General features: G+C 42.3%; 1 protein-coding gene across 1 annotated transcript in view; it reads right to left on the minus strand.

Moving 5' to 3' along the window:
• Positions 1-21,658, minus strand: part of LOC140199450 (myelin basic protein-like) — a 186,762-nt gene that overhangs the window by 3,265 nt on the left and 161,839 nt on the right. The window contains exons 6-8 of the mRNA XM_072261563.1: positions 17,425-17,529; positions 12,569-12,601; positions 2,897-2,998 (exon numbers count right to left, since the gene is read on the minus strand). Of these exons, the coding sequence (XP_072117664.1) occupies positions 2,897-2,998; positions 12,569-12,601; positions 17,425-17,529 (240 nt within the window). The remainder of the gene's footprint in view (positions 1-2,896; positions 2,999-12,568; positions 12,602-17,424; positions 17,530-21,658) is intronic.

Raw genomic sequence — 21,658 nt, forward strand, 5'->3', positions numbered from 1 at the left:
AACAGGATAATGAACGTAAACACACCTCAAAATCCACAATGGACTACCTCAAGAGGTGCAAGCTGAAGGTTTTGCCATGGCCCTCACTGTCCCCCGACCTAAACATCATTGAGAATCTGTGGATAGACCTCAAAAGAGCAGTGCGTGCAAGACGGCCCAAGAATCTCACAGAACTAGAAGCCTTTTGCAAGGAAGAATGGGTGGAAATCCCCCAAACAAGAATTGAAACACTCTTAGCTAGCTACAAAAAGCATTTACAAGCTGTGATACTTGCCAAAGGGGGTGTTACTAAGTACTGACCATGCAGGGTGCCCAAACTTTTGTTTCGGGCCCTTTTCCTTTTTTGTTATTTTGAAACTGTAAAAGATGGAAATAAAAAAGTTTTCTTGCTTAAAATATTAAAGAAATGTGTCATCTTTAACTTTATGCCTTTTGGAAATCAGGTCATATTTTACTCGCTTAGCTACTCACAGTAACAGAAATTTTGGCCGGGGTGCCCAAACTTTTGCATGCCATTGTATTTCTTCAAAATACTTCTTACTTGTGGCCAGTATTTTGGGGGGGGGGAGGGAAATTACAAGACAATTGATTACCAAATTTACTCCATTGACCGAATGCCCCACAAAACAAATGTGGTGTTAGACTGGAGCAGAGACACTGGGAATGACCAGACTCTGGCTCTGTTTACCCCAGAGATAGAATAAAAAATATACTGTTCTTATAGTGAAAAGAGCAATCATGTTAACTGTATAGGGTAATATGAGCAAAAGCAGCTAAAGAACAGATTAAACAGGTCTCCTGATCCTAATTTTTTCTCTTCCCATGGTGTATCATATTTTATAAATAACATTGTTAAAATTACTTTCCCCTGACTCCCAAATATCCTTCTGTTTTCACAGCAATTTTCTTGAATTACTCATTCCAACATATAACAGGCAAATCCCTGCCCTTTATCAGTAGTATCTATGTGAGATGCTGCCTCAAGAAGATATCTATTACAAATATCCCCCACTATCCAGGCCATTTCCATCTTTCACTACCATTGAGCAGGATGTACACAAGTCTGGAGGCTTATGGCAACTTGTTCAAGAACAGCTATTTCCCTTCAATTATTCTGCACCTGAACCAACTGGCACAGCTCAAAACACTATAACTCTGACCACTTTACACTACAATGGATATTTTTTGTTATAATTGTGTTCTTCCTTGTAAAAATTATGTACAACTTTATGTTTTTAGTGAACGTGTCTCTGATGCTATGTGCCTATGATGCTGCTGCAGGTAAGTTTTTCATTGCATCTGTGCAGACATGTACTCATGCATATGATAAAATCATTTGCATTTTAACAAATTATCTTTAAAACAATTTTTTTTATCTCGAGGTGCAATTAGCACTTAAATTATATGAGGCCTTCTTCCTCTCTGTAAAGTTATTTGCAAATTATAATTATTTGTAAATGTGAAATTTAAAACAGTTCTTTTCTAAATTAAGGTGCTTTGCCACATCTATTGACAAACAACAAATACCAGATTAATTCTGAAAACTATCTGTATTGCAATAAAGCACTTTAAACCAAGTTAGCATATGTAGTGTGCCTCTTTGTAATCTGTAGGTTTATGTTTCTCTAATTTCTGGAGATTTTTGTATTCCAGTTTTCCTTATTCCTTCACAAGCTTTGTAAAACCCTGGTTAACCCACATCAGGAGTTTCACCAGATGCATTGCCCCATTAGAAAGTGGAGGCATTTGAAAGGGTGTAGAAGCGTTTTAATGGGATGCTGCTTTGATTAGATGGGCATCTGCTACAGGGAGAGATTGGATATAAGTGCCGGAGGTGGATGGTCATAACGAGTAGCTGGTGCATATCACAAATCCAGATTATGGAACTACTGAAGGCAGTCTGACAATCTCTGAAGAGTGTTGATAATGGCTGGAGTCACCCACCTTGTAAAGACACTACCCAAAAGGCAGCAATGGCAATCCACTTCTCTAGAAAAATTGCCAAGAACAATCATGGGACCAGGATCCGCCTACATCATACGATATGGCACATAATGATGTTGATGACTCCACTGCAAAATGAGGAGAGTTCTGGATAGTTGAAGCAGCTACCTTTTAGATGGGAGATTAAACCGAAGTCTACTCTGCCGTTTCTCAGATGAACTCAAAATGTCTTAGCCCCTGGGTTACTGCAATCATTACAACATTTATCAAAGTCAATATTGCCCATCAGACAGGGGTTACCTAGCCTATACTTGACTCCTGCGATACAGCATTGTGGTTGAATGGATCCAGCAAACACCCAGTTGAAGCACACTTGGGAATGTGCAATAAACACCTGTCTTTGCCAGTGATGCCCATGAACAAATAAAATCAAAGCTACAATAAAAACAATATTACAATTACACAACATTAAAACAGACTCTGACCTACCATCTCCATTCTGTCCGTCAAGTACCCATCTAAGCTAACCTATTTACTAGGACTTGATCTGTAGCCTTAATACTAAGGATACTCATTAAGTATTGAGAGGGTCTCTGCCTCCACCACTTTCTTAGGCAGTGTGTTCCACTGAGTGAAAACTTTCTCCCTCAGAGCTGACTCTTGTACTCCTTACCCTAAACATTGGCTCATCAGCAGAAAACATCGGAAAAACATCCCGGCTCCATCCTAATCAAGTCGAGTTTATTGTCTTGTGCACAAGTACAGTATGGTGAAAATCATAGGTACAGACAACCAGGTAACAAACCTGGTGGTGCTGAAGCAGACTGCTGTCTCCACAACACACCAGCTTGGAGGAGCACAAATACATACGGAAAATGCATCTGACCTGCCCTTGCTACATGAATGCTAGTTGTTTTGTGATGGATACTGAGCGGTAATTTTCATTTGTTACCATTTTGAAAAGAGATGACAGGGTTCCATCTCTTCGTCCTTTATAAGCCGCCTTTGACTTAGAACCAGTTGTAGCGTAATGTGGCCTCTGTCCTTCAGTACCCTGTGAACAAAGCAATCCAGAATGTTAATCATGCAAAGACCCAGCTCATTCCTAGAAACTGTTTGTCTTCAGATATTGTTGTAGATAAAGTTAAAGTTAATAGCTGTGCTCTGTGTGAGCTTACCCCAGTTTGTAAATATATGTACACAGGCTGGGTGAGTGTAAATCTTTGGTGGTTATTAGAATGCTTAGATAAGTCCACTATAATAGTACAAGTTATTATTTGCCACATTAGCACTTGAAGGTAAAAGTCGGCATTGGTTGCTAAGTCTTCATGAATTTCACGCTGTTCTAAGAGATTTGGCTATTTGATCAGTCACATGACCAGTAAGTTTTTACAGCTCCAGGCTCTGATTAACAAATGGGAAAGAACACCATTTAATCAGTTATTTTCTAAATATCAGTGCCAGGTGTTCATACCCAATTGTGCCTGAAGTAGCTACACTGACCGCAATGGTTGATCTGGAGTTGTGTATAGTTTTGGTGGGCAGATTGTTTTCAAGAATTGACAAAGTTTTTATGAAGAAAATTCAAATGGTTTAGCTTGGAATTTTCTATCCTGCATGATGGGTGTTTATTTATAGATCAATGGATCAGAGATTTTAAACCATTACACTACCATGTCTATCAATGTAACTGTTGTGCTTTAGAGCTAAGAAGTCGATCTAGGTCAGTCAACCAGGTGTGGAGGGCCTCTAGAATGCTCCCCAATTGGTGTGCTGGATGAAAGTCTGGATTCCCAGCAAGAGGAAATTGGAATGAGATGCTGAGTGTTACAGAGAAGGATGTGCTTTCAAAACTAAGACTGATCAGCTGAGGGGCACACTGTTGTTTTCCTTTACTAGCCCTGATTCCCAATCATCCCAGTAAAAGACAGGACCACCTCACCCTTGACTACTCAACAATTTTGTACAGTTGTAAATTTCATTTTCCAGGAATAAATTCTCAAAGTGTTGACCTATATGCCTCAAGCTTATACAGTATACATGAGTTTTAGAAAGACCTCATTCCATCAAGTAAGGTACCCGCTCCTGAACACCATATTGCCACGTGGCAACTGACAAAGCTTTCAATGACCACTCCATGTCAACATTCAGTCTAATGATATTCCAGATGGAAATCACAACCTTTAGGTCAACAAGAGACAATGGAAGATGCTGTGAGGCTCATTCTAGGGCTGTGAGAGGAGTGAGTGATCGTGCGAACGTGCACCAGTGGACATGGAAAGGGAGAGCACCTTCAAGTTCATGGGTGTCAATATCTTGGGAGACCTGTTCTGGGCCTGGCAAATAGATGCAACCATAAGGAGGGTGTGCCAGAGTCTCTGCTTTCTTAGAAGTTTAAGGGGATTTGGCATGTCATCCATCGGAGACTCTAACAAATTTCTACAGATGGTCATTGGAAAGCATTCTGACTGGTTGTGTCATGGCCTACTAGTACTGGAACTCCAATGCATAGAAACCAGGGGCTAAAGAGAGTGGTGGAATTAGTCACTACCAACATGGGTCCATTCCGTGCCATCATTAAGGATATCTACAAGAGGCAATGGCTCAGGAAGGTGACAACCATTGCCCGGGGGCCCGATCATCTGCTGCCATTACACAGGACATACAGGAGCCTGAAGACCCAGACTTTAAGATTCACCAACAACTTCTTCCCTACTGTTTTTGCAAATGATGGAAATCTTGAGCACAGACACAAAATGCCCAACTAACTCATCAAGTCAGGCAGCATCTAAGGAGGAAAATGAACATGATGTTTCCAGCTGAGACCCCTCACCAGGACAGGAAAGAAAGAGGGCATAATCCAGAATAAAAAGGTAGGGGGAGGTGAAGGGAATACAAACTGGCTGGAAATGAGAGGCCAGCTGAGAGGATGAAAGTAGGTGGGGGAAGGAGGGGTTAAGGGGAAATGGTGTGAGAAGCAAACAGGTGACAAATGGAATAGTAAGGGTTGAAGGAGGAATAATCTGATAATGGAGGACAGTAGACCATGGAATAAAGCGGAGGAGGTAGGAAACCAGAGGAAAGTGGTGGGCAGATCATAATGGCAGGGGAGGGGAAGGGGAGATCACAGGAATGAGGGATAAGAGGTGGAGGAAGAAAAAGGAAAACAGAGGGGAGTGGATACTAGAGCTAGAGAAATCAATTCAATCACCAATGGGCTCCCACCATCAGGCACATCTTCCCACATCCCCACCCCTGTCCACATTTTGCTCATTCTGTGACTTCCTTGTCTGCTTGTCCCTTCCCATCAATTTCCCTCCACTTATCTCTGCAGCTGCTCCTATACCTCCTCTCTCACCATCATTCAGGACCCTAAAGTGAGGCAGTCTTTCACTTGCAAGTATTCAGTATAATTTATTGTATTTGGTGCTACTGGTGCAGCCTTCCTTACATAAGTGAGAATCAACACAGATTGGGAGACTGCTTCATTGAGCACCTTCGTTATGTTCACAGCAACAGCCAGGATCTCCCAGTGGCCACCCATTTCATTTGTACTTCCCATTCCCCCAGCTGCATGTCAGCCCATGGTCTCCTCTTCTGCCGTGATGAAGCCTGATGCTGGATGGAGGAGCAGCTCCTGGTATTCTGTCTGGGTAGTTCCAAGCTGACAGCATCAACATTGATTTCACTAACTTCCGGAAACCATTCCCTTCATGTTTTCCTTTTTCTCCCACCCCCTTTGTTTTCCCTCATTCCTGTAGCTGCTCACTCCTCCTCTACACCCTCCCACCCTCATATTCTGCTCATCACCTCCCTTGAGTTCCCCATCTCCTTCTCTTTATTCGGTCATTCATGGTCCTTCCCTATCTGATTCCTCCTCCTTCAACTCTTTGACTCTTGTATCTATCACCTCTCAGCTTCTCTCATCATTCTCTTTCATCCCCCTCCACTTTCACCTTGACTCACTTACTTCCTGTCAGCTTTTACTCCATCTCCCCTACCTTTTTTACTTTGGCTTATTCTGTCCTCTTACTTCCCAGTTCTGATAAAGGGTCTCAGACCAAATTGTTGACTGTCCATTTCCCTCCATAGATTCTGCATGACTTGTTGAGTTCTTCCAGCATTTCTGTGTACTATTGGTTCTATGTCACTCACATTAGGTTCTTAAACTGACCTGGAATACCCAAAAACGATCTTGGACTATATTTCATTTCTCTTTCTCTCGCTAATTGCACTATTGTTATGTTTATTTTGCAAGTTATGTTAATTAAAACTCGTTAACTTGTGTTTTTCCAGGTCTATAATGCACTGCGCTGCTGCCACAGTGCTAATCTTTGTGGTATTCCTACCCTGTGTATGTATGCCTATGACAATGAACTCAAACTTGGTAAACACTATGGAGTGATAAACAAGTAGGCATTGATCATAAAATGTGACAGGTTACATTCAGTAACAAATTAAATGTGATCTTTGAGTAATTTGAAAAGCCTGAATAAATGTGACCTGTCACAGCATCAATTATGCGGACTTGCCCATCTGCATGCTAGATACCGTTTGATCTGAACTTGCCCTTTCATTAAAAAAATAGATAAATATCTGTACAGACTGTGGAAACGCAGGTAAAATGCTGAAAGGATCACCATGGATCTAATAAGGTGAAGGACTTATTTCTGAGACTAAATTCACTCCTTCGTCTGGAAGAATCACCGAAGACTTTTAGCTGTTCCGCAACATACACTAAAGACTTTGGCTGGTTGGCGTCATAGGCACAGCACAAGAGAATTTAAAGTAAATATTTAAAAGAGTGTCTGAGCTGGTATTTGGATTTTTTAGAATCACTGAAATATTTATGTCATTTAAAACAAAATGTATTATGACACTGAATGAAAGTACTGAACATCACACAAATCATCAGCAAAAGCGATGTACATTATTCATGCACCATGATGTATAGGCTGAGATTACACATTTCATTTGAGGTGCAGTTAGTTGGCTCTGTGATCATGAGGTTAACTGATTAGACTCCGAAAACTCTGCTGCGATTTCAGATCCAGCAGTGCAGACTCACCTTGTTGGCAAATGTTGACATTGATATCGGTCAGGTTCTGAATCAAGAACACTTTCCCTTTTTCTCTCTCGAGCTATTTCTCTGCATCCCCATCCATAACTGTCTCTGACTTTCTCTGCTTCTAATAGGGCAATGGAATTCTAACTAATGGCTTCAGCTTCATGATATCAACTACCACTATCTCAACATCCTCCTGTGAGCTCCCCCATGGAAATCGGCCCTTTGGCCCAACTGGGCCATGCTGACTGAGATTCCCATCTTAGTTAGTCCCATTTGCCCAAGTTTGGCCCACATCTCTCCAAACCAGAGGTTCTCAACCCATGCTATGGACCAATACCATTAACCAAGGGGTCCTTGGACCCCAGGCTGGGAACCCCTGCTCTAAACTTTCCTATCATGTACCTGTCCAGATGCCTATTAAATGTTAAGGTACCTGCCTTAACAATGTCCTCTGGTAGCTTGTTCCTCATATGCACCACTCTCTGTGTAAAGAAGTTGCCTGCACCCCACCCTCCCCCCTGCCATCCCAGTTCTTTTTAAATTATTTTGTCTCTCACTTTAAACCTATGCCCACTAGTTTTTGGCTCCCTTTCCCTGGGAACACAACTGTGCACATTCACCCTATTTATGCCCCTCATGATTTTCCATCGCTATATGATGATCCCTCAGAGTCCTACCCTCCAGCAAATAACATCCCAGCCTGCCCAACCTTTCCCTATAACTCGAGTCCTGGCAAACCACCCTAGCCTTCTTCCTTGACATTCATTTCCTCTCTATTGGTTTCTTTCTCGCTGTCTGTCACATTCTCTCCCACTCCTCCTTCTCCTCCCTCCTCCACACACTGTCTCCCCTATCCCCCCCCTCCTCATCACTCCACTGTACCTTATAACCCATCTCTCCAATCAGGACAAAACTAAAGCCACGAACCATTTTGGAGAGGGAAGGGATGTTAGTGTTACATTAGTCAGGTGTCTGTCAATATTGATCCTCTAGACCTCTCAGTAATGAACAACCTAGCTATTATCAGACAGCTATTAATGAGATCCTGCTGTCTGCATATTGGTTGCCACATCTCCTGCTTTACAGCAAAGACCACGCTGTATGTGTAAGGAAATCAGAAAAAACTGCAGCTACTGGAAATCTAAAATAAAATAGACAAAACTGGAAACACTTAGCAGGTCAGACAGCATGTAAGAAACAGAGTCAATGCTTCAAGTCAAAGGTGCTTCATCAGCTCCAAAATATTAACTCTTTCCCTTCCCACAGATGTTGCCTGCAGTGCTGAGTGTTTCCTGCAGTTTCTGTTTTTGTTTAAGCACTAATACCTGGAATGACTGGTGCTGTGAAAGATGATATTGAAATGCAAGTCTGTCCCTCCTTCCATTTCTGTCTGAATGTCTCTGTTCCCTGTTCCCATCTATCTCTTTCTCATCCCCACCTCTCCTCACTATGACTAGAAGCTACCCCTGGTTACAGTTGGAGCAGGTGAGGCACTTGCAGGCATTTCTCTCTTGATTCCACTTCACCTGCATACAACTTGCACCAACACTTCCTACTTCCTCAGGAGACTGAAGAAATTTGGCATGTCCCCTTTAACCTAATCAATTTTTATTGATGCCATATAGAAAACATCTTATCTGACAATCACAGCTCGGTATGGCAACTGGTTTGTTCGAGACTGGCTTCTTATAACCCCTAAATCTACATAAGCCACAGTACCTCCTCTATGCACTGCTCTGCCTGTGACCACAAGTAACCACAGAGAGTTATTGACTCAGTTCAGCATGCCATGGAAACCAGCCTCCCTTCATTGCAATCTGTCTGCATTATCGAAGTAGCTAACATCATCAAAGACCCCTCCCCTCCCCAACAGGCAGAAGGTACAAAAGCTTGAAAAGACAGAAGAGCAGGCTCTGGGACAGTTTCTACCCATTATTCTGAGACAATTGAATGGACCTCTTGTAAGATAAGAACTCTTGACCTCTCAATACACTGCAACATGGCCCTTGGACCTTGCTGTCTGCCTGAACTGCACTTTCTCTGTAACTGTAACACTTTATTCTATAAGGCACTGTTGTAATGAAATGATCAGTATGGATGGCAAGCAAATCAAAGTTTTTCCACTGTACCTCAGTTTATGTGACAATAATGAGCCAATTTATTGTTTTAACTCCTGGCTTCAGGTGCTTACAATTAAGAGCCTTGCACTTGGAGCACGTGAGGGACTTGCTGGTGAATGAGTGATGAGGAAAGGTGAACTGAATTGTAAACTTTTCAGTGAGCTGCATCAAGCTATGTCACAACACTGGAGGGTGTATGGAGTGACTAACAAATGAATAGGCCACACAGCACTTACACCCACTCCATGCTTCAGAATCATGGCTGCTCTTCTATCTCAGCTCCACTTACCTGCACTGTTCCCATTCACATCTCATGATTCCCTTAATATCCAGAATTCTATCAACCCCTGTTCTAAAAACTCTACCTGTCTTCCATCATCCTGGCTCTTTCCCCTCTCCATTTTCCCATTACCTAACACCCCTTCCACTAGCTTCCCTCCCTCACTGCCCCTTCCACTTCTCTTCTTGTGCTCTGTGCTCCACCTTCCTATCCCCAAAGAGCCTTTTTCTGTGCAGTGCTGTTCTATGTTCTATTTACTGGTCATGTTTTAACCTGGGTCTCACTCCCGCATTTCATTATGGCTCCTAGCCCACTGGCCTGGGTTTATAGTAAGGCTGAGATCCTTGCACAGGAAGGACAGCTGACCAGTACTGTCCATCCGTCACTCAAAAGGCAATGTCAGTCATACTCCACATACTTCAGTGACATCAAGGGCCTAATACTGCCTTCTGGGTGAAGCCAGAGATCCAAGAATCTCTCTCTGTGCTATATACTAACAGCAGGTAGTGTATTACTAAAATCACTGATGATCATTATAGATAGTACCTCATAGTACTTCCCTGTTCACAAAGGAACATAATACTGGGCCCTGCAAGTAACATTTGGATGAAGGCACACCGCATATGCAATTCAACACCCTACCCCACTTCCCTTCCAAATCTCTCCCCCATCAGGTCCTGATTCCTTAATGGATTCCATTATTACTTTCTTGACCCATCAGGATAAGAGCTTATAGTTCCTTGTATTCCTCCTCATATCCGTCCAGTATCCATCCCCAACCTCCACATTCCTCCTCTCCCCCTTCACCTCACTCCATTTGACTCTAATATTTTTTTTCCCTCACTTCTTGTGCCTCCATCAGTAATTCAACTGCCTTTATCTCCAATCTCCACACCATTCCCCTCCCCTACCTGGCACAACCTGGTTGTCATCTGCTCAACCCACCAATTGTCTTGGATATAGTCTCATGACTCCCCTTCTCCTCTTTATACAGGCCATCTTCCCTCTCCTCTCTCAGATGCTACTCAACCTGCTGAGATTGTGATACCAAATAAATTTCAGTTGACTGCTTATACCGCCTGTTCTACGCCATAGCTCCTGTCGACTCGTCACCCATGCTGCTGAACAAGTATTGCTCATTTTGTCCTATGTCTTCTTGCATATTTCACTGAATTAACAAAGGGTTTTATCCCAAAAAGTAATGTCTTTTTCCCTCCACAGATGCTGCCTGCCCTGCTGAGTTCCTCCAGCATTTTGTTTGTTGGTGGTTTTCCTGCCTCACACAGAGGACATGCAAGAGACTGCAGATGCTGGAACTTAAAGCAAAAAACAAACTGCTGGAGGAATTCAACAGGCCAAGCAACAGTTGGGGGAAGAAAAGGGACAGTCAGTGTTTCAGGTCAAGACCCTACGTCGAGACTGGTGAAGTCCCTGAACGTCACCTCCACAGATGCTGTTTGATCTGCTGACTTCTTTCAGCAGTTTGTTTTATGGTTTTCTTAGGCTACCCAAGCAGAAAATGTAATACACATTCATTATCGTCCATAAAATCTGAAATAACACAAAGCCGCATGGAGTTAGACTGGAATTACAGCACAGAAGCAGACCATATTCCCTAACTGCCCCATTCTGTTCGTGTTTCATAGGAGCCCTCCTTCATCTCACACTTGTGGTGTTAAACCTTCTCTTCTTCCTCCTCCCACCTCCCAGTGCTCCTCATCGTTTTCATTAATTGAGACACAAGAGAGCTACACACACACACAAATATCAGGAGGAACGCAGCATCTATGGAGTGAAATGAACAGCTGATGTTTTGGGCCATGACTCTTCTTCAGGACAATGATTTTGGCTTACAAAATGCACTAAATTTGCATCTGGACAAAAGCACAATAATTGCAGGAAATGCTTGATTAATTTATCCTCTGACACAAGCTGAAGCAACAAATGTTACTCATCTCCACAGAGAGCTCTCCCAAGTGGGGTTATGGTGAAATAATCATTTTCAAGCTCAACATTACCTTATTAGTAACTATCACATGCACCACAAAGATAAAGATGTTAATGATATACTTGTGTCTTACTTGGGGCCATCGGATAACCAAGCAGTTATCCATTATAAATATGCCATTCAACGTCATTGCCCTGTGGAAACATGAACTTGGAAACACTGTGCTACAAAGCACCATTATACACTGTGCCAAACCGCTCCCAGTTCCTGCCGATGGAGTTAGCCACGTATGGGAATGAAGTTTATCATGAGGTTCCATCAGTCACTGGATGATGAAATGATCCAAAATGTCTAACGATAAAGCTGGCAGCACAGTTCAGGTGATGGATTATTGTTAGCCATTGTAACTATTATGCTTGCAGCAGCAAATGCAGATCTTACACCTTACCCAAATAAATTTAGTGATAGCTCTACTTGCTCCGAACTTTCCCTGTGGTAGTGATGAGAAAAGGTGCCATGATAATCACCAAAGACAAATGGAGACATACTGTAACTCCCATAACAATAAAGGTACAGAATACAATCAAAACTACCCAAGCTGTCAAACCAATGAGGGACTTTAACATAGGGTACTGAGTGACCATCAACTATAAATTTGGCCACTGGTGTTCATCGCAAACCCAGATATCAGTATTGCAGAACATTGCCCTTGTGGGAGATCAGCTCCTGCTCTGTGGACAGCACTCTTGCCTCTGAGACAATAGCTTTCAGTTCAAGTCCTCCTCTAGCCACTTCAGGCTGATGCTCCTGGTTGGGCACTGAGGGAGTTGCTTTCATATGAGATGGAAAACCAAGGCCTCGCTGCCTTCTTTGCTAGAGTTAAAAATAATGACACTATTCAAGAAAGAGCAAGAGCATTCTTGCTAAGCTGCAGGAAGCTTTTCCTAGATGATTTTTAAAAAAAATTTATTGGTTATTTCTTTCATTATTGTAGGTGAGATCTTGCTATATTCAAAATGGCTGCTGCACACTCATGCACATTATTCTCCTGTGCTTTACTTTCCTGCACACCTTTAGCCAATGAAGACAGCTGCTTAAACCCAAAGTTCTCTCTCGACCTTAAGAGGAAAGGGACGCCTTGGTTTCTGGTCCTGTCACAATCTACATAAACCCAACCCTAGACACAGAGGGAGAAAGAGACCATTTACCTTCTGTTGCTTGGGTGCCTTCTTTGGTGACATCTGCAAAGAAATAGAAGAGTAATGGAGTTGTATTTGAGATAAACATGTTGTACCACAGAGTGGTGAAACTTCTTTGTGTTCACTTAGCAAATCATGCAGTTTCTCTTTACTAAAAAACTTTTTGGGCACTGGAATCCTTGCCCTGTTATATCCAAAGCTGCACCAGGTTCTTGATTAGCAAGAGAGTCAAAGGTTTCTGGAAAAGGTAGGAGAATGGGGTGGGGGGGGGAGGTGGGGGAATCAGCCAAGATCAAATGACAGAGCAGATTGAGAGCATAGAAATGAATCGGTGCCAGATATAGTACAAAAAGAATTGTTTAGATACTATCAAAACTGAAGTCCCAACTACATCAACATGTATAAGCAGAAACCAAGGCAGTTTCCCTGAGCAACACTAAAAGGCATCTCTTAGAAAAATGGTCTCCAAGACAAACAAAAAAAAAATTCTCTCCATGATAAGTGAATGAAACCAATTAAGGGCACTATCAGAGGGGCCAACCCAGTCCTCCAGGTGATCTAGAGGATGTTGTGGTCAATTGTGTCAAAGGCAGCATTTGCCTAGATATGAGATATGTTGGCATCAGTACTGAGCCTAAGGTTGCTGACAATTTTGGTAAGGGCTGGCTCCATGCTGTGGTTTGCTCTAAAATCTGACTGAAACTATTCTAGAATATTGTTCTTATTCAGAAAGTTGATGAATTAGTTGATAATGACTGTCTCAAGATTCATGCCCAGGAAAGGAAGATTTGATATAGACCTGCTCATACCTCACTATCAAGGTTTGGCTTTTTAAGTAGGGGTTTGACAGCCACGGTTATAAAGGCATCTGGGAAAACTCCCGTTTCAAGGGATGTGTTAATAATTTTCCTAACAGAATTGAAAACACTATTAAAGGTGTCCTTCAAAAGTGTGGTAGACACAGAGTTGAGACAGCAAGTAGATGGTTTCCTCTTTGTTACATTCATATAGAGTTCTGAATCAGAAAAAACTTGTAAATTTGGACATTGTTGCTGTCTTTCTGAGAGTTGGCTGTAGATGTTATCAGTATCTGTAGCTATACTCTCCCTAATGGAAGTAATTTTGTTCATTAAAAAAATATTGCAAATCCCTTATATTTTGTGGCAGATGCTTGAATGAGGACAATGAGGTGGTGAGGAGAGGGCATACAGGAGCAAGATATGCCAACTAGTGGAGTGGTGTCACAGCAACAACCTGGCACTCAATGTCTGTAAGATGAAAGAGGTAATTGTGGACTTCCAGAAGGGCAAGACAAAGGAACACATACCAGTCCTCAGAGGGAAGTGGAGAGAGTGAGCAGTTTCAAGTTCCTGGGTGTCAAGATTTCTGAGGATCTAGCCTGGTCCCACATATTGATGCAGTTATAAAGAAGGCAAGGCATTTGTTACACTTCATTATGAGTTTGATGAGATTTGGTATGTCAACAAATGTACTCAAAAACTTCTATAGGTGTACCGTGGAGAGCATTCTGACAGGCTGCATCACTGTCTGGCATGGGGGGCGGGGGTGGGCTACTGCAAAAAAAAAGCTGCAGAGGGTTGTAAGTTTAGTTGGTTCCACCTTGGGTGCTAGCCTACAAAGTACCCGGGACATCTTCAAGGAGTGGGGTCTCAGAAAGGCAGCGTCCATTATTAAGGGCCTCCGGCACCCAGGGCATGCCCTTTTCTCACTGTTACCATCAGGTAGGAGGTGCAGAAGCCTGAAGGCATACAGTTAATGATTCAGGAACAGCTTCTTCCTCTCTGCCATCCGATTGCTAAATGGACCTTGAACCGATGGACACTACCTCATATTTTTAATTTATATTATTTCTGTTTTTTGCATGATTTTAATCTATTCAATATACGTATACTGTAATTGATTATTTTTTTTGTTCTGTATTATGTATTGCATTGAACTGCTGCTGCTAAGTTAACAAATTTCATGTCACATGCTGGTGATAATAAACCTGATTCTGGTTATAGGTTGAGGCAGGGCTCAACAGTCAGTTTACAGTTGACAACAATATTCTTAAATCGCCATTATTCTCTGTAATAATCTTGGGAAAATGAGCTCTTCTTACAGAGCATGTAGCAGCATTAAAGGGGCCAAAATTTTCCTTGAAAATATTATGGTGGATTCTAGTCCAGTTTTCCTCATTTTCCCTCAGCTACTCTGCATGATCTCGAGTCCGTGGACAGAATTGTTTAACCATGGAGACATTTTACTGAGTGATTTCTTTTTAACACTAAGTGGGGCCGCTGCGTTTAATATATTTGTCAAGTTATTGTTGAAAGAATCAGTCATTTTATTTACTGAGCAGTTTGGGTCACATGGGTCTGATAAACTAGCCAGCTCAACAAACTTAAGTTGTGTTGCAGTATGAAGAAACCGTTCTTCTTAAACTGTAGTTTCTTTCCTTGTCTTGGTGTCGGGTAGGAGGACATCAAAAAGTACACAAAAGTGATCAGAGATGTTGGCATCAGAGGGCCAATAATAATATTTAACCCTTTTGTCATTACTAAATCATGTGTTATTCCAAGTCAATGGGTGACCTCAGAGACATGCTAGGTGAGATCTAGGTTGTCTAGTAAACTCATGAATTCAAGCTGCCATAGAGTTCGCATTTGAGAGATCATTAATTTGAATACTGAAATCACCAGAGATGAGAATCTTGTCATTGTTCAACCTAACAGAGGATAAGAGTTCTGAGAGTTCCAAGAGAAACAAGGCATTGGATTTAGGAGGGCGATAAATGCTAATGCAGAGGACAGGATCCGTACTGCAAATTATAAACATACAGTATGTACCACAAAACTTGAAAATTTGTTGACAGAGAATAGATTGCAGCTAAAATGCTTTTTAAACATGTTGGCAAACAACTGTCATAGTAAGGCAGACACAGTTCAGATAACTATCTGTATTCATAGAAACATAGAAAATAGGTGCAGGAGTAGGCCATTCGGCCCTTCGAGCCTGCACCGTCATTTATTATGATCGTGGCAGATCATCCAACTCAGAACCCTGCACCAGCCTTCCCTCCATACCTCCTGATCCCCGTAGCCACAAGGGCCATATCTAACTCCCTCTTAAATATAGCCAATGAACTGGCCTCAACTGTTTCCTGTGGCAGAGAATTCCACAGATTCACCACTCTCTGTGTGAAGAAGTTTTTCCTAATATCAGTCCTAAAAGGCTTCCCCCTTATCCTCAAACTGTGACCCCTTGTTCTGGACTTCCCCAACATCGGGAACAATCTTCCTGCATCTAGCCTGTCCAATCCCTTTAGGATTTTATACGTTTCAATCAGATCCTCCCTCAATCTTCTAAATTCCAACGAGTACAAACCTAGTTCATCCAGTCTTTCTTCATATGAAAGTCCTGCCATCCCAGGAATCAATCTGGTGAACCTTCATTGTACTCCCTCTATGGCAAGGATGTCTTTCCTCAGATTAGGGGACCAAAACTGCACACAATACTCCAGGTGTGGTCTCACCAAGGTCTTGTACAACTGCAGTAGTACCTCCCTGCTCCTGTACTCGAATCCTCTCGCTATAAATGCCAGCATACCATTCGCCTTTTTCACCGCCTGCTGTACCTGCATGCCCACTTTCAATGACTGGTGTATAATGAGACCCAGGTCTCGTTGCACCTCCCCTTTTCCTAATCGGCCACCATTCAGATAATCTGTTTTCCTATTTTTGCCAGTGGATAACATCATATTTATCCACATTAAATTGCATCTGCCATGAATTTGCCCACTCACCCAACCTATCCAAGTCACCCTGCATCCTCTTAGCATCCTCCTCACTGCTAACACTGCCACCCAGCTTTGTGTCATCCGCAAACTTGGAGATGCTGCATTTAATTCCCTCATCCAAGTCATTAATATATATTGTAAACAACTGGGGTCCCAGCACTGAGCCTTGCAGTACCCCACTAGTCACTGCCTGCCATTCTGAAAAGGTCCCGTTTATTCCCACTCTTTGCTTCCTGTCTGCTAACCAATTCTCTATCCACATCAATACCTTACCCCCAATACCATGTGCTTTAAGTTTGCACACTAATCTCCTGTGTGGGACCTTGTCAAAAGCCTTCATTTGACTTTAACCAGGTCTCAGATAAGAACATAAAATCAAGGACTGTAGAAGCAATAAAGTCACTTAAGATAGAAGTCTTATTGGAAAGGGATCTCACATTTAGAAGAGCAAGCTTAAACAGAGTAGCTTGCAGCAGAGCAACAGGGGATGTAGTTTTCAAGAGTAAAAGGTAATTTCTTCTAACACCTTTAATAGGATAGTTGAATGTGGGGGCCCTTCGGGCGACAATGGTGTGAACTGGATGGGTAACATTTATAGACTGCTGGACAGTGAGGAGGAAGTAGTTAGGGAAGGACCACATGCACCATTGATTGTAAGTAGTCAAACACATGGGTTTGTCTCTGATTCAGATTTGTAAACAGTATAACGTGCTTATGGCAATAGATGAATTCTTCTGATGTTGAGGTAAAGACAGTCCATTTCACAAAGGATGGATATAGCACTTAGCATAATCTTTTTCCTGAGTAGTGCCCCTGAATTACTGGAGTTGCTTGGAAAGTAAATAGTGGGAACAATTGTGAAAAGGTAGGCTGGGATGGGTTGAGCAGCCTTCCTAGTTCCTAACACCTTGTAATCTGCAGCTTTCATTTGGTCTTAATCACTGGCTGCAATGGAGACATAAATCACATCCAAGTTATTAACACTTCTCTTGATAGATAATCAACATTGTGGCTTGAAGATAGGAGACAATCCCCTGCCCAACTAAAAACACCAACAAGATCTCACCATGTTCTTAAAGAAGTGGACAACAGCGCTATCGTCACTCTGCCTTCCTGCTCCATGATGTGCCTTGTGCATAGTGGGGGCCATTAACACACCCCTTGCCGGTTCCTGAAACACATACAGTCTCTTTGTGTTAAAAGATACTGAAATGCAACTGGAATTTTGAAGAATCAAACAAGTAACTAATCACCATTCTATTTTACGTTAATCACTCACCATGTTTACAATTGTGTAAATGCCAATGTGAATTTTGAACAAAAGTCATTTAGTATAGCAGATACAAGTAGTAAAAATTAAAAACAATTCTCACTGAATCTGTCAGTTTTGCACCAATTGTAACAGTATTAACATTCCAGATTGACATTTCAATAATGTTTGAAAATATAAACATTTAAAAAAGGAAGAAAGGAAGGAGGCAGCAAAAAGAAAATTACAGACCTATTAGTCTGACATTGGTAGTTGGAAAGATATTGGAGTCAATCCTCAAGGACGAGGTTATGAAATACCTCGAGGTGCATGACAAGATAGGCCGAAGCCAGCATGGTTTCATGAAGGGAAGATCCTGCCTCACCAACCTATTGGAATTTTTTGAGGTAATCTCGAATAAGATTGACAAGGGAGAGACTGTGGATGTTGTGTATTTGGATTTTCAAAAGGCCTTCGAGAAGGTGCCGCATAAAAGGCTGCTTAATAAGATGAGAGCCCATGGAATTATAGGAAAGATATTGAAATGGGTGGAGCATTGGCTGATAGGTGGGAATAAAGGGATCCTATTCTGATTGGTTGCCGGTGTTCCGCAGGGGTCGGTGTTGGGGCCGTTTCTTTTTACGATGTACATCGATGATTTGGATTTTGGATTAAATGGTTTTGTGGCTAAATTTGCGGATGACGCCAAGATAGGTGGAGGAGCAGGAAATGTTGAAGAAGCGGAAAGGTTGCAGAGATACTTAGTAGGTTTAGGAGAGTGGGCAAAGAAATGGCAGACGAGATACAACGTTGACAAATGTACGGTTGTACATTTTGGAAGAAGAAATAATTGGGCAGATTATTATTTAGATGGGGAGAAAATTCAAAAGTTGGAAGTGCAAAGGGACTTGGGGGTCCTCGTGCAGGATACCCTAAAGTTGGATTGGCGGTAAGGAAAGCGAATGCTATGTTGGCATTCATTTCAAGAGGAATAGTGTATAAGAGTAAGGAGGTGTTGATGAGGCTCTATGGGGCATTACTGAGACCTCATTTGGAATACTGTGTGCAGTTTTGGGCCCCCTATCTTAGAAAGGATGTACTGATGTTGGAGTGAGTTCAGAGAAGATTTACGAGGATGATTCCTGGAATGCAGGGGCTAACATATGAGGAGCGTTTGTCGGCTCTTAGGCTGTATTCACTAGAGTATAGAAGAATGAGAGGGGATCTCATAGAAACATTTCGAATGTTGAAAGGGTTGGACAGAGTAGATGTGGAAAGGTTGTTTCCCTTGGTGGGTGAGTCCAGGACAAGAGGCCATAGTCTTAGAATTAGAGGGTACCCAGTTAAAACAGAGATGAGGAGAAATCTTTTTAGCCAGAGATCCGTGGATTTGTGGAATTCATTGCCACATACAGCTGTGGAGGCCCGATCATTGAGGGTGTTTAAGGAGGAGATTGACAGGTATCTAATTAGTCAGGGTATCAAGGGATATGGGGAAAAAGCCAGAAATTGGAACTAGATGGGTGAATGGTTCAGCTCATGGGGGAGCTGCGGAGCAGACTCGATGGGCCGAATGGCCTACTTCTGCTCCTTTGTCTTGTGATCTTGTGAAAAAAATCTTTTACTGGCAACACTAAGTGGGATAAAGAGTTCAGGAGCAAGGGGGTTACTCTGAGTGAGAATGACAATTCTGCATCGTTTTTCTTTTTACTACCTCAATGCACTTATGTATGGAACGAACTATCTGGATGGCACATAGACAAAAGCTTTTCACTGTATCCTAGTACATGTGACAATAATAAACCAACACCAATATACCAAGAGCCTGCTGGCAACATGAGATGTTTCAATTTCTGGTCGTGGGACGCATGCAGGAAAGCCTGCTTTGCTTAATTGCCAATCAAGGCCAAACTCCATACTCCTTCATTCACTCAGAAACTTGTGGAATGCATGTGTAGCTTGTTAACAATGTCTGGAATTACATGCACATATCACAAGAGGCTGCAGAGGGTTGTGGACCCAGCCTGTTCCACACGGGCACAACCCTCCCCACCATGAAGGGCATCTTGAAGAATCAGAGACTCAAGGCGGCAGCATTTATCACTGAAGACCCCCACCATCTGGGACATGCCTGCTTCTCATTACTGCCATCTAGGAGAAGGTACAGGATGCCAAAGACCCACGGTCAATATTCCCTTTTTATACACTCTATATTTATTTTGTAACTTATAGAAATTTTATGCCTTTACATTGCACTACTGTTGAAAGCAACAAATTTTCATATCATATAAGACAATGATTATAAACCCGATTCTGATTCGTCGCACAGTGACTCACCAGGTGACTACGCTATGAATGAATGGTTTTGTTAAGCAGAGTTGCCCATTCTTGGGTGGTGATGATAGAATAGTTGCTCTCTCAGACTCCCATAGGCTTAAGGCTAAATTGAACATTTGTCCACTTCCACCACCTCGCATCAGGAAATTCTCAGAGCATCTTAATGGAAGTTCACTACAATCAGTAAGCAGTTTTTGTGTCGAGAATTTCAGAGATGAGTGAATATCTTTTCATTTCTACTTGGAATGGCTGACCTCTTGGAGGAATTTCTTCTCATCACAGACCTAGATGGCTGATGCTCTACTCTGAGCCTGTGGCTCCTGGTTCCAGACACCCCAGCCAGAGGAAACTTTAGCTTCACATATAGTCCATCACAGCCTGCAGGAACTTACACATTTCAATAATGGTATTTCTCATTCCTCTAAATCCTGGAGCACAGAGACAGTTTGCCTCATCTGTATTCAAAGGAGAATACTGCATCTCAAGAATCAATGTATTGAATGTTTGTTGGGCTCCATCTCTTACAGGTATCAAACATACAGTGGAACACAGATGTCATGGGCTGAGGAGGCTGTTTCTGTTCCTGTTCTGTGCTAAACACAATCTCAACTTAAACTGCATATGTTCTCTATCTGTCCATTCCCTTCCTGTTCAAGTGTTTGTCTAAATGCCTCTTAAACATTGCTAGTGTATCTGCTTCGAGACACTGACCACTTTCTGTGGAAAATACTTGCTCATGAATATAAACATTCCCTCTCTCACTGTACATCCATCCTTGCTCTAGGTGCAGTCTCAGCAGGGCTTTTTAACCGCAGTTTGACTTCCCTTGTACTTAAACCATCTTCTAATTCAGGCCAACATACCTTTTCATTTCCAATGCCTAAGTTTTTAAAACCAATCTTGCCTGTGAGACTGTGAAGAGATTTAATGAAGGGCATAAAATGCCAAGGCCTGGACAGCTGGAGAGAAAGGACAACACCTTTAGCTCAGAGGTCAACAACAAGGAGAACATAGATTTATAGAAATATTAGAGTTTAGAGGGTATTTTCACTTTAAAACTCAAAGGTGGACTGAGATTCACAGCTTGAAAGTGAGGGGGAATTTTTTTTTTTAAATGGAGAGTGGTGAATCTGTGGAATGCTCTGCCACAGAGTGGGTATATTTAAGGTGGAAGATGATTATTTCCTGACCGATCAGGGCATCAATGGATATGGTGAGAAGGCAGGTGTATGGGGGTTGAGTGCAATCCGGGATCAGCCATGATGGAATGGCTGAGCAGACTTGATGGGCTGAATGGCCTTATTCTGCCCCTATGTCTTATGGTAGGTGGAGAGCCCAGATGTAAGAGATAGCTGATGATCACCTGATATGGTTCAACCTGTTGGTGCATGGATTGAGGGGTGGGATTAACTCTGTAGTTTGTTCCTTTTCAGTTAGTGTAGATCAAATGTTTTTCCCTCTATTATAAAACTGCTATGATTATGTAGTTTTGGTTAACAATGATCTCATACAGCATTATAATGATTTGGACAGTTAGACCACCAAGAACCCTGTGCAAGGAGGTGCAGGCGGGGTGGGGTGGGAAGTGAGATGAAGGAAGGAAAGCCTGTGGATGAAAGGTGGTAAAGGCAGTCAGATGCTCCTCAAAGCATAGAACATAGAACAGTACAGCACAACACAGAAACAGGCCCTTGGACCCAGCACGTTCTGCTGG

The sequence above is a fragment of the Mobula birostris genome, chromosome 1 (assembly GCF_030028105.1).
Source record: "Mobula birostris isolate sMobBir1 chromosome 1, sMobBir1.hap1, whole genome shotgun sequence".
NCBI lineage: Eukaryota > Metazoa > Chordata > Chondrichthyes > Myliobatiformes > Myliobatidae > Mobula > Mobula birostris.